General features: G+C 68.6%; 3 protein-coding genes across 3 annotated transcripts; 2 read left to right on the forward strand and 1 right to left on the reverse strand.

Annotated features, from left to right (window-relative positions):
* Positions 1-304: 304 nt before the first annotated feature.
* On the forward strand, positions 305-2,233 carry EMIHUDRAFT_98497 (hypothetical protein; the record flags this gene model as incomplete). Its single annotated transcript, XM_005787849.1, has 1 exon — positions 305-2,233. The coding sequence occupies one exon, from the start codon at positions 305-307 to the stop codon at positions 2,231-2,233; it is 1,929 nt and encodes a 642-aa protein (XP_005787906.1).
* Positions 2,234-3,202: 969 nt separating this feature from the next.
* Positions 3,203-4,602, reverse strand: EMIHUDRAFT_433840 (hypothetical protein). Its single transcript, XM_005787850.1, has one exon. It carries the CDS (start codon positions 4,567-4,569, stop codon positions 3,523-3,525), a length of 1,047 nt encoding a protein of 348 aa, XP_005787907.1. The 5' UTR covers positions 4,570-4,602; the 3' UTR covers positions 3,203-3,522.
* A 2,038-nt stretch (positions 4,603-6,640) lies between these two features.
* Positions 6,641-7,316, forward strand: EMIHUDRAFT_201597 (Mpv17 protein; the record flags this gene model as incomplete). Its single annotated transcript, XM_005787851.1, has 2 exons — positions 6,641-7,093; positions 7,158-7,316. The coding sequence occupies 2 exons, from the start codon at positions 6,641-6,643 to the stop codon at positions 7,314-7,316; spliced, it is 612 nt and encodes a 203-aa protein (XP_005787908.1).
* Positions 7,317-12,015: the final 4,699 nt, after the last annotated feature.

The following is a 12,015-nucleotide window of genomic DNA, read 5'->3' on the forward strand; positions in this document are numbered from 1 at the left end:
AGGGCCGGGGAGCTCAGAAGCGCACCCAGCGGGCCGGATGATCGGCATCGGGCTACGGGCTAGAGAGCCCTGACCCCTAGGGGGGGTGCGCGTTCGCAGGGAAAGGGCCGTAAAGTAAACACGGGTCTGCGAGGGTTGGCCCCGCGTACCGGGTTTCCCCTTAACTGCAGGACGCCCCCTCTACTCGGAGCTAATGAACATCACACTGCACGCCTCACACGTCAGGTACTTGGAGCACTCCGTGGTTTATTTTTCTTCTTGTGCCGCCGCTCAGGGTGCTGAGCGACCGAGTGGCACCTCCACGATGGCGACAGAGAGCGAGGAGGACACGTCCACCATCTTCCTCCTCACCTTCTGCACCACCGTCCTGCTCCCGTGGACGCTCATCAAGCTGACTCGAGCGAGCTCCGACGAGGCGGCCGCGTGGCGCAAGCTCGGCTTCGGCGCGGACTCGGAGGTTGTGAGCTGCGCCGTCCGGCGGCGGCCGAGCCGCTTAAAACGGCACTCGACGGCGCTCAACGCGCTCTACCTCGTCCTCGTCCTCGCCGAGGGGTATCTCCTCCTCGCCGGCGGCGCGCCCGCCGCCACCTTTGACCCGCACGAGGCTCTCGGCGTCGACTCGGGCGCGACGCAGGCCGAGATCAGGTCGGCGTACCGGCGGCTCGCGGCGACGCTGCACCCGGACAAGAACCCGGATCCGCGGGCGCACGAGCGCTTCGTCGAGGTTGCCAAGGCGCACAAGATTTTGACCGACGACGCCGCGCGCGAGGCGTTTGAGCGAGGCGCCGGGCAGTACCAACAGGTTGGCTTTGCGACGCCGGAGCTGCTCGAGCGGCCGTACGTGCTAGGGCCGCTGCTGCTGGTGGTGGTGTGCTGGCCCCTCCTCCGGCTCCGCTCCATGGGCCGCGAGTCGGCCGCCAAGCAGGCGGCGCAGGCAAAGGCGCAGCAGCTCTACGTCGGCGCCGCACTCGGCGGAGGCTCCGCCAGGCAGACGGCCAGCCACCCCGCCAGGCAGGCGGCCCGGCCGTCGCGCGAGTCGCTCCTCCTCGCCCTCGCGCGCGCCGTCGCGCAGCCGCTGCCGCCGGCCCTCGCCTCGCTCGCCGGCCCGCTCGCGGCCGAGGCGGCGGAGCTGCGCGAGGCGGACGGGCAGGGCGGGGAGGAGAAGCGCTTCGGCGCGGAGCTGGCGGCGGCGGAGCCGGCGGAGGCGGCCGCGTGGTCTCTCCTCGCGCTGCACCTGGCGCGGCGCGAGCTTGCGGCCGAGTGGCGCCCACGCCTTCAGGCGCTGCTCGAGGAGGCGCCGAGCGCGCTGCAGTCCTTCGCCGAGGCGGCCGCGGCGGCGGAGGGCTTCTGCGAGGGCGGGCTCGACCAGCCGCTCGGTGCGGTGCGGGACCTCGCCGAGCTGCGCTCCTGCCTCACCCAGGCGGTGCCCTTCCGCAAGCCGCGCCCCTTTGACACGCTGCTGCAGGCGCCGCACTTCACGCCGCGCGCCGCCGTGGCGGTGGCGGCGGCGATGGCGGCGCCCGCGGCGGAGGAGGCGGAGGTTGCGGCAGCCGGGGCGGAGGCTTCCTTTGCAGAGGCGGCGGAGGCGGAGGCGGAGGCGGCCCTTATGGGGACGGAGGCGGAGGGCGGCGGCGGCGCGGGCCGAGCCCGCCACAAGCGAAAGGGCAAGAAGGCGGGCGGCAAGAAGAGGGGGAGCGGCGGCGCCACCGCCAGCGACGCGCCGGACTGCGGCGGCTCCGCGGTGGCGCGGCTGGCGGCGCTGGCGGACGGGGCGAGGGCGGCGCTCCTCTCGAGCGCCGGGCTCGACGGCGCGCAGGAGGCGGAGGTGCGCTCCTTCTGCCGCGTGATGCCGCGGCCGCAGCTGTCGGCGCGCGCCTACGTGGAGGGCGAGGAGGAGGAGGGGGGCGAGACGCTGCCCGGGGACCGGCTCACCGTCGAGGTCTGCCTGAGCCTGCCGCACGAGCGCGCGCCCGGCTGCCCGGTTCACGCGCCTCGCTCGCCACCCTCCGCCGAGGCGTGGCTGCTCTGCCTCTCCGACGCGGGAGGGGCGAGGCTGCGGGGCTTGGTCGGCGTGGCAGCGCCGCCCGGCGCGGAGCACGTCGCCAAGTTTGCGATCAAGGTGCCGGGCCGGGCCGCAGGGAGCAGCCTCCGCCTCGAGGCGCACGCGTTCTGCTGCTCGTACGTGGGCGTGGACGCCGAGGCTCAGCTGGCGGTGCCAGTCGGGAGAGGCTGAGCGGTCGGAGGGGGAGGGACGAGCCACGCCTCGGGAAGGGCGAGCCCCGCAGCAGTGCCGTGTGCAGAACCCCCCCCCTCCCCCTCCTCCCCCGCCGCCGCGCGACTGCCAGTCCGACTCTCGGCTCGAGCGGGCCGACGGTGGGTTGTGAGAATGAGACGTGAGCGGATCATGCACCGCGCAGAAAGCTCGGATCGCTAGCACACTGTACACCGGGGCCGGCGGAATGCTGCCGCGCATATTCTTTAACTTCATCTTATTTTGACCTCACATCCATGGTCTCACAGTGTCCTGAGCCCTGGTCTGACAGCCTGACAGCAAACCCCGGACAGCGCCTGACAGTGCCCGACAGCCTGACACGTGAACACGCAGGTGCGGACACCTGACACGTGACAGCGCCGACAGCACTTTCTCCGACAGTCTGACAGCACGTATCTGACAGCCTGACAGCAGAGTCTGACAGTCGAGGTGCTCCGTCGCTTTCAGGCCCTAACGTGACAGCCTGACAGCTGCCCGACAGCCCGACAGCACACAGTGGCCTGACAGCAGCGCTGAAACAGCCCCCGACAGCAGCACGACCGTACACACAGTCAGACCCCGTAGAGCCTCTTTCTTGTGCCCCATGAGGGTATAACAAAACTATTACATGCAAAGACATGTGAGTGTGGTCCATGTAGTCATGGGATGGTCATGGGTCTCTCTCTCAACCCTCCCGTCCCACACACCTCTGCGCGTCTGCGGGGACCCCTCTCTAGCACCGGCGGCTGTGCTACTACAAATGAAGCTACCAGCTAGCCTTCTGGGGCCCTACAGTCATATGCCTACGGCGTCTGGGTGGGGGTGGCCGCCGCCGTCTGTGCCGCCGCCGCCGCCTGCGCCTGCGCCGCCATATGCGCTCCCCAGGGGCGGCCGCCACCGCCGGCGTCGCGGCGTGATCACGCCGTGTAGGAGGAGAGGCTGAGAGTATGTGTAGTAGAGCCCTGCTGGTCTCCTCTTGATGGTGTCATAAGTGTGGCTGGTGTGTGTCAGAGCCTGACAGCACCCCGACAGCACCACCTGACAGCACCTGACAGCAACAGCCCAACGTCTGACAGCAGCAGCAGCCTGACAGCTCTGACAGCTCAGACAGCGTCTGACAGCAACACCCGACAGCTCCGACAGCACCCGACATACCCGCGTACGATCAGCTCAAGCAGACACGCTCCATCGATTGGATCCGGACAGCCATTCGGGGATAGACCTGGTCGCAGCCACGCGCTCTCGAGTCGGAGAGCTCGTCACGCCAAGTGTCACGCCCCCCCGCGCGCCTGCCTTTGCGCCTCGCTCGCGCGGCGCAGCCGCTCGAGCGTCGCCACCTCGAGCGCCTCGTGGCTCAGCCGGTCCCCGCCGCCGCCGGCAGCCGGCCGCTTCCACCGCGTCCTGCGGCTCGGCGCGTGGTAAAAGTACGGCCGCCCGTCCGGCGCGATCGCCGTGCGCCAACCCTCCGGCAGCTGGTCAGGCGGGCCGCCGGAGGGCGCCGCGCCGTGCGCGGCCGCCTCTTTTGCGGCGGCGGCGGCCTCCGCGGCGCCTCCGGCGAAGCTCACCTGCAGGCCCCGGTCCACGAGCGCGCGCGAGCTAACCAGCGCCTCCGCCACCGCAGCCGGCACCTGCAGCAGCGCCTTGCGCCCGGCCACCGCAAGCGCCGCCGCGCGAATGGAGGTGGCCGCCTCGGGAGCGGCGCTCCCCGCGGCCGCCAGCAGCAGCGGACGGAGGTCCTGCTCGGTGAAGGCGTCGGCGGCCTGCCAGCGCACCACCACTGAGTACGACCCGCCCGCCGCCTGCGCCGCAGGCGCCGCCGCGGGCGCCGCCGCCGCCGCCGGGGCCGCTGCCGCGGGTCGGGTGGGGTCGAGGCGTCCCGTGCGACGCAGCCGCTCGATCTCACGCTGCAGCTCGGCGCGCGCAGCCGCCTCGGCCGACTCGCGCTCCCGCTCCTCTTTCGCCGCTGCCGCCGCAGCGGAGGGCGCGAACTTTGCCGCCTTTGCCGCCGCCTCTCGCGCCTCGAGCTCCTCCCGCATCTTGCGCCGGCCGCCTTCCTGCGCTTCCTGGCGGGCGCGGTGTGCCGCCTTGGCGTCGACCACGGCGTCGAACGCCGCCCGCGCCTTGTCATCCTCGAGCACCTCCTTGGCCTGCGTCAGCTTGAGGAAGCGCGCGACGGCGCCGTCCGGGTCGGGGCCCTTGTACCGATCGGGGTGGACCTCGAGCGAAAGCTTGCGGTACGCGCGCGATACCTCCGCCTTGCTCGCGCCGCGCTGCAGCCCGAGGACCTCGTAGTAATCCTCGAACGGGGCGGACGGCATTGGTGTGCCTTGGCCGTGCTTGCCCGGTGTGAGTGGGCACCAAAAGAGAGAATTTAAGTCCTCGCACGACACTGGGCAGAGAAAGGAATACACACCGCACTCTGTCACAAGAAAGCGTGTGTGGTATATTGTTGGCACATGACAAGCGATCCCACGACAGCGATTGTGGGGACTACATGATCCGTACGTGAAGGGTGGAGGGGCCCGTCCGCGGAGCTAGGCGGCGTGGGCGCCCCCCACTGGGTGGGGCCGAGGCTAAGTCCTAAGAGGACGTCCGTCTGCCGCTTGCTTCGTCGTTGACCCATTTGGCACGCCCAGGGGATTTAACCCAGTCGGCACGCGCATTGCGCGCCTGCTTGTTGATGTTTCCGGCGTCGCCCGCCACCGCCGCCATGGAGATCTGCTGCGTGTGGTGGACGACGAAGGAGGAGGCGCTCGCCGACGCCGCCCCGTACACCGTCCGGTCCGTGTTGGTGCCCGCCGCTTCCTTGGCGAACACGTGGAGGAACTGCTTGGTGGGCGGCGCAATGCCACCCAAAGTTTCCACGAGCACCAGCCGCGTCATGGCTTTCTTGACCCACTTTGCGTCGTAGTACTGCGCCCCCGTCCACTTCCAGGAGCCTACATCCGTCTTGATCCATCCCTTTCCATACGCGTGGTCTTTGACCCATCCCTTTCCAGTCGAGTGGTCGAGCGGTCCGTCCACCTGACGGCCACGCTCCTTGCACCCCACGACCGCCGGCAACGCCTTGTCCAGCGTGTTTCCAAACCCGTAGAGGTGGCCCACCGACGCCACATTGCCACCTTTGTCCCACGAGCCCCTCCCCGCCGTCGTCGACTTGATGAGCGAGTTTTAGCACTTGACCTCGTAATGCACGTCCCGCATCGTGGCGAAGTCACCGCCGAGCTCGCAGATGTCAGTCACGGACGTGTCGTTGAGCTTGAGGTGCCGCGTCACCTCGGGCTTTTCCTTTCCCCGAGGATGATGCTGCCAACCGAGCGCGCCCGGATGGCATTCTGGGCGGCCCTTAGCACCCCGTTGTGCTTGGAGGTGCGGTCGCCTTTGTTGGAGTTGGCGAGGGAGTCGCCCTTTTGTACTCTCCCACCGTGACGTGCACGCCCGCGGCGGCCTTCTCGACGAGAGTGGGCGCAATCACCGACAAGTAGAGCCTGTGCCTGCGCTGTATCGCCGTCAGGAACATCGCCGACACCATCTTCGTGTGGTGGAGTCCATCAGGGCGCATGTCGAGCCATCCAGCGGCGCCGAACTGGGAGATCGAGATGTAGCGAGTCGCCTCCCTGGACTTAATCGCCTCCGACTGCGGCGTGTTTTTGTCCATCTCCTCGCACGCCGCCAGGCACGCGATCCACGCTTCGTGGGCCCCGACAGCAGCGAGCGTGCCCTGTTTCGGGACTGGAGAGGTGCTCTGCTGCGTAGAGAGGTCGCCAATAGGCGGGATGCGCTGCGCCGACGGCAGCATGGACGGACGACAGAAGCGGCCAAGCTCGTACGTGTGGCAGAGGCCAAACTCCTTGTCTTGTGCACGCACCGCGTAGATGCGCGCGACATCGCCACGCCGTTGGCTAATGTCATTGTAGTGCTGCGCAAAGTGCTGCAGCATCGGCACTGTCTCTTCCCCTGCCTGCCACCGGGGAGAAGGGGCATGCCCCGCAGTGCGACGGTGTCACGTAGTGACGGGTAGACCGAGAGGACAGCGGCCGCAAAGCTCGCATCCGCCGTTTGTGCGTGCCCGCCGAGGCCGCAGCCACCGAAGCGCCCGGCCGTCCTGCTGGGCCTCCGCCCAGGCCTGGTCGATCGATGAGCTCCTGCGGGCTGTGGCCCGCCTCAGCCAGCAGCACGAACGACTTCTTGAGCGCCGGCTCCACCACTTCCTCGAGCACTGGCCGGACCACACACGGGTACATCGTGAACACAAGGCTTCGCCTTTTTTTCAAGAAAAATCGTTCTCGAATTCGATTCCATGAATTCGTAGGCGCCAGAAAAGAATCTTACAACCAAACTCCCTCGCACAACACAGAAAAGAAACTCGCTGGGCTTCGTCGCGACTGTATGGCCTCACTGCTGGCCCGCTACCTGCGCGCGTCGCAGTCACGGCCCGTGGCAGTGCAGTTTGCCACCGGCGCTCTGGTCATGGCCGCCGGCGACGCCACCACGCAAGCAGCCGTCGAGCGGCAAGCGCTGTTCGACCCTCAGCGCAATGCGACGGCGGCCGTCTTCAACGGCGGCGTCAGCCCGGCTCTGTATAAGTGGTACGGTCTCCTGGACCGAGTGTGGCCAGGCTCCGCGCTCCGCCAGCTCGCGCCGAAGCTCCTTCTGAACCAAGCCGTCTCGTCGTCCCTCATCAGCCCGAGCTTCCTCTGCTGGAGCTCGTGTGTCGAAGCGGCATTGGCCGGACGTCTGAGTGCCGCGTCGGGACGCGCAAAGGTGGCGTCCGATACCTATCAGCGGCTGCGTGCGGACGTGAGACGCATCGTCTGCACCTCCTTCATGCTGTGGCTGCCGGTGACGCCGTCGCACTGCCGCGCCGCCCTGTCGTGCAAATTCACCGCTCGCCTGTGCCGCGTAGGCCAACGCGATCAACTTTGTTTTCGTGCCGCCGCATCTGCGCATCGCATTCATGTCCGTCGTGGCGTGCGGCTGGGGCGGATTCCTCTCGTACGTGGCTCATCGCGAGATGGAGCAGGACGAGCAAACGACCAGCAGTACTGTCTCCGGCCCAGCGTGAGAGAGAGGTTGTGTTGGCATCATGTGTGGATCTTCTTACCTGTGTTATTAGCGCCAGAGCGCGCCCCCTCCGAAAGAAAGAAAGAAAACAGACAACCCAAGGGAGGGATGGGAGGACGGCACGCCGCCACCACACAGGGATTTTAAGGAGAGGAGTGTGATGCGCTAGCCGTCGCCCACCCTAGGGAGTCTGCCTCTTCCTATCTCTTTTCGCAGTCTCTCGCCGATTCTCGCTGCAACCTTCATGCCACCTCGCGGCCGTCCCACTCTCGTCGTTCTCTCCCTTGTCACTCCCTTGTCGAGTGTCGGCCGTGAAAATTCTTTTTTCCAAAGAGAGGCGAACTAGCTGGGCGACCTGGTAGGGGGGGGTTGCGCTCGGTCTCCACTGCTCGCCTGCGCTTCGGCGAGTGCAAGCAGCCATCACGTCCGCCCGACCCACCCCACAACTGTGCCGAACAAGGTGTGTATGCTTGCCCCCGGCTCGGAAGCCCGCTTGACTGGATTGCAAACTGAGCACCTCAACGGAGCAAAGGTTCGAATCGTCAAGTACCAAGCCCAGAAGCAGCGGTACGTTGTCGACTTTCCGTGCGGAGAGAGGTCGCGAGCCGCGTTCAAACAAGAAAACCTGGTCCCCGAGAGCGAACCCGAGAGCGTGCCAGCCTCCGGCGGTGGCGGTGGTGCATCGTCCTCTGCGCCTGGTGGCGTTACATCCCAAACCTTGCTGCCGGGGCTGCCGACACTTTCTGACCCCGTCCCACTGATGCGCGGGGCGATCAACCTCGGCATGAGACAGGGCCTGCTCACGCGAGAAGCGAGCACGCTCCAGTACTGGAAAGTGGTCGCCACATTCAACATCCGCGTGCAGTCGGGCGGCGGCGGCGGCGGCGGCGGCGGCCCTCCGCCGCACTTCACGGTCTGCTACCTGCGGCCGGAAATCCTCGGGCACTACCCAGCGGAGACCTGCGCGCGCGGCCAGCCCGGCCTCGTCCCAGAGGCGCTGAAGCGGCGCCTGGAAGACCTGGTGGCGGCGGCGAAGCGCTCGCTTCCGTTCTCCGACCGCGTCGAGAGGGCGTGCCTGGCGGCAGCCGACGGCCCGATCCACTCGCTGCGCAAGGCCATGGACGCGGCACTGCGCGCGCACGGCGGAGGCTTCCGCTGGGCCTCGACGCTCGACAGCGACAATCTGCGCGCCGTTCACTGCACGGCGGGCAACGAGTACGCGCGAGGGGTCGTGCACTTCTCTTCGATCGGCTTCTCTGCGTCGCTCGCCCCACTCCACGTAAACCTGCCTCTGCACTGGTACCTCTTCCGACGCGCGGATCTGGGGCGGAAGGCCTACGCCCTCGCCAACATCGTCGCCGCCGCCGAGGTCCCCATCACGTCGGTCGAGCAGGCGCGCAACCTCCCTCGCGTGGGAGACGCCTCGGCGCGGGTCCTGCAGGAGGCGCTCGCTCAGCTGCGAGCGGCGGCGGCTCGCGCGCCGGCGCCGGCAGCAGAGGGAAAGGGGCATGCAGCACAGCCGCATGCAGCACAGCCGCAGCCCTTCAGCGGCGCAGGCCGTGTGCTGGGCGGCAGCGGTGGCGCTGCTCCCGGGGTGGCGTCGCCGTCGGCCCCTGCCCCTGGCTCGCCTGCCCCTGGCTCGCCTGCCCCTGGCTCGCCTGCCCCTGGCTCGCCTGCCGCTGGCTCGCCTGCCGCTGGCTCGCATGCCGCGGAGTCGCTCAAGCGGCGGCGGCAGCAAGCGCAGCTCGCGGCGCTCGAGCGGCGCGGGCTCGTTCCGTCGCCGCTCGTGTCGCCGGCCGAGGCGAGCGCGCCGTCCGCTCCGGCCGGCGGCACGGCGCTGGTGTGGCTGCACGGCGCCTTCGGGCCGAGCAAGGTGTGGAGCGGGGCGCAGGCGGCGTGGCGGCGCGGCCGGCTCTCGCACGTCGACGGGTGGCAAGCGCCGATCGGGCCGGCGCTGCGGGCCGCGCAAGACCAGCCGCACTGGTTCGACGGGTCAGGCGACGCGCTCGAGGAGCACGCGGTGGCCGGCGCGCTGCGTGCGTGCGCTGCGGCCGGCGCGAGGCGCGTCGTGGTGGCGGGCGTGTCGCAGGGCGGCGCAAAGGCGCTTCAGGTGGCGCTGCAGTGGCACTCTCTCGGCTTGCCCGCCGGCCTGCGCCTCGCTGGCGTCGTCTCTGTGTCGGGGTGGCTTCCCGCCTCGGTGCGCGAGAGGGACATCGCACACGGTGTCGCCCCCGCTCCCACCCCTGCCCACTGCCGGCTGGGCACGCCCAAGACACGCCCACGACACGCCCGCACGTCCCGCACAGGCGCACCCGTCCTGCTCGTCCACGCGGCCGCCGACGAGGTGGTGGCGGTGCAGCGGATGCGGCGCGCGCGGGACGAGCTGCAGGCACGGGCTAGACACTTCCTAGACACTTCCTAGAGGCGCTTCCTAGAGGCGGGACGAGCTGCAGGCACGGGCTAGACACTTCCTAGACACTTCCTAGAGGCGCTTCCTAGAGGGCGGGACGAGCTGCAGGCACGGGCTAGACACTTCCGAGACACTTCCTAGAGGCGCTTCCTAGAGGGCGGGACGAGCTGCAGGCACGGGCTAGACACTTCCGAGACACTTCCTAGAGGCGCTTCCTAGAGGGCGGGACGAGCTGCAGGCACGGGCGTTCGAGTTCGACGGCGTGGCGCCCAAGTTCGGAGGGGTGCACAGCGGCGTCGGCTTTGACGCTCGCGTTCGAGGCTGCATTGAGGCTTGGGTCGCGGAGCGGCTGCCGCCCGCAGCGCCGCTGCAAGGTCCTCGGAAGCGCAGCAGAGGCGGCGACGATGAGGGCGGCGGAGGCGTTGGCGCAGGCGGAGGCGGCGGCGGCGGCGGCGGCGGCGGCGGCGGCGGAGGAGGAGGAGGAGGAGGCGGTGGCGGTAGATTTGCCGAGGTTGTCGACTTGACGAGCGACGAGGCGCCTCCTCTCGCAGCAGCAGCAGCAGCAGCAGCAGCAAGTCCAGCAGCAGCACGAGCAGCAGCACCCACCGCTGCCCGCGTCGGCCGAGACTGAAGAGGCGAGTTACGCGCGCTCCTGACAACAGTAAAATCATTCCAAATACACGTAATATTTCTTTTCTCTGTTTTCATTTGAAATCAAAGAAAGAAAGAAAATTTACTTTCTTTTCCTGCCAGGCAGGGTTCCGGCTCCTAGCCGGATAGGGGGTCTGTGCCCACTGTGCACTGACTCGCGCCAAAACGCCCTACCTACCTACCTATCCCCAGGCCGCAAAGGATGAAAATAGGGGGTACCTACCTATTGCAGGGCCCTTTTGGGCGAAACAAGACCAACCTACCTACCTATCTGGGAGGGGCCAGCCAGTGCACACAGAGCCCCTATCCGGGAGGAGCCGGAACCCCAGGGTGTCCCTCGCGGCTTGACATCTTCGATGTCGGAGTACAGCACTGTCAGGCTCAAGGCGACGCTACCGCGGCGGTCGCACCTCTGGGACGTTGGCCGCTTCTGGCCCGAGTACGAAGACAAGGGCGATAAGACCATCCGGCAGAAAGGCCAGCCGCGGAAGGGGAAGCAGGAGATGTTCCGGGCGATTGCAGACGGCCGCTCGGCGTCGCTCCAAATCTCGCCGGTCGACCTGCTCGCCGAGTACGTGCTGCACATGACCAAGGAGATGGAGCACAAGGTCGACGACGGCTTTCGCCGCCTGACGCACGGCCTGGTCCACAAGGAGGACGACAAGGGCGCGCTGCTGCGGCGCACCTTTGTCCGCTCGGTGGCGGCGCCACACACCGACCCGTTCTGCCTGGTCTCGCGCTTCGTGGTGGCCGAGCCCGGGCCCGCCGCGATGCGGCGCGCCGCAGAGGTCGGCGCCTTCGCCTCGCTCGGCGGCGCCGGCGGCAGCGGCTCGGATGGCTCGCTGGGCGAGGGCGCGCTTGCGATTGCGGTGCAGTACGAGCCGCACGAGCAGAGGTACGTGGTCTGGTTCCCTCCAAGGCCGACTTACCGCGAGCTCAAGCTAGAGGAGTGGCAGGCCGCGCCCTCGCCGCTGCCTCCGGCCAGCTGCGCCACCGGCTGGCTCGAGTCGGTGCCTGCCCTCTCCGTGCGCGCCCACTCGGTGCCCGCCAAGACGGTTGTGCTTCCCTACAGGGACGTTCCCTAGACCTGTCCGGGGCCCTTCCCGCAGGTGCCCGCCAACAACGCGCGAGTCTACTTCCCGGGCCAGCCGGTGCTGGCGAGGCGCGGGCTGGGCGAGGAGCTCGCCGAGGAGGGAGGAGGCAGCAAGCTGAGCGAGCGGCTCGCGCGGCGGCAGTGGAGCGCCACATGGCACGCCGCCGAGTTTGTCGGCTTCGACGAGAAGGACTGGATGGTGCTCAAGGTCAAGTACGCCGACGGCGGCGGCGGCGGCGAGGTTGCGGTTCCAAAGGCGGCGGTGACTCTGAGTCCGGCGTACGGGGAGCCGAGCAAGCAGGAGATCAAGGAGTGGAGGAAGGCGCACAAGAAGGGCGTGGCCTACACGCCCAAGCCGCGCCCCCTCCCCCCCCCGCCGCCTCGGCCGAGCGTCCAGCCCCCGACCGCCGCGGCGCTCGCCAAGCTCAACGACGAGCACCGCGAGAGGGTGACGGCCGAGCGGCTGGCGGCGCAGGAGCGAGCCCGAGCGAGGGAGGCGGCGGAGGCGGCGGAGGCGGAGGCGGCGGCGGAGGCGGAGGCGATCGG

This window comes from Emiliania huxleyi (assembly GCF_000372725.1).
Source record: "Emiliania huxleyi CCMP1516 chromosome Unknown EMIHUscaffold_14, whole genome shotgun sequence".
Lineage (NCBI taxonomy): Eukaryota > Haptophyta > Isochrysidales > Noelaerhabdaceae > Emiliania > Emiliania huxleyi.

Coding starts and splice junctions, on each gene's coding strand:
- EMIHUDRAFT_433840 (XM_005787850.1), bottom strand. CDS start 4,569: ATGCCGTCCGCCCCGTTCGAGGATTACTACGAGGTCCTCGGGCTGCAG.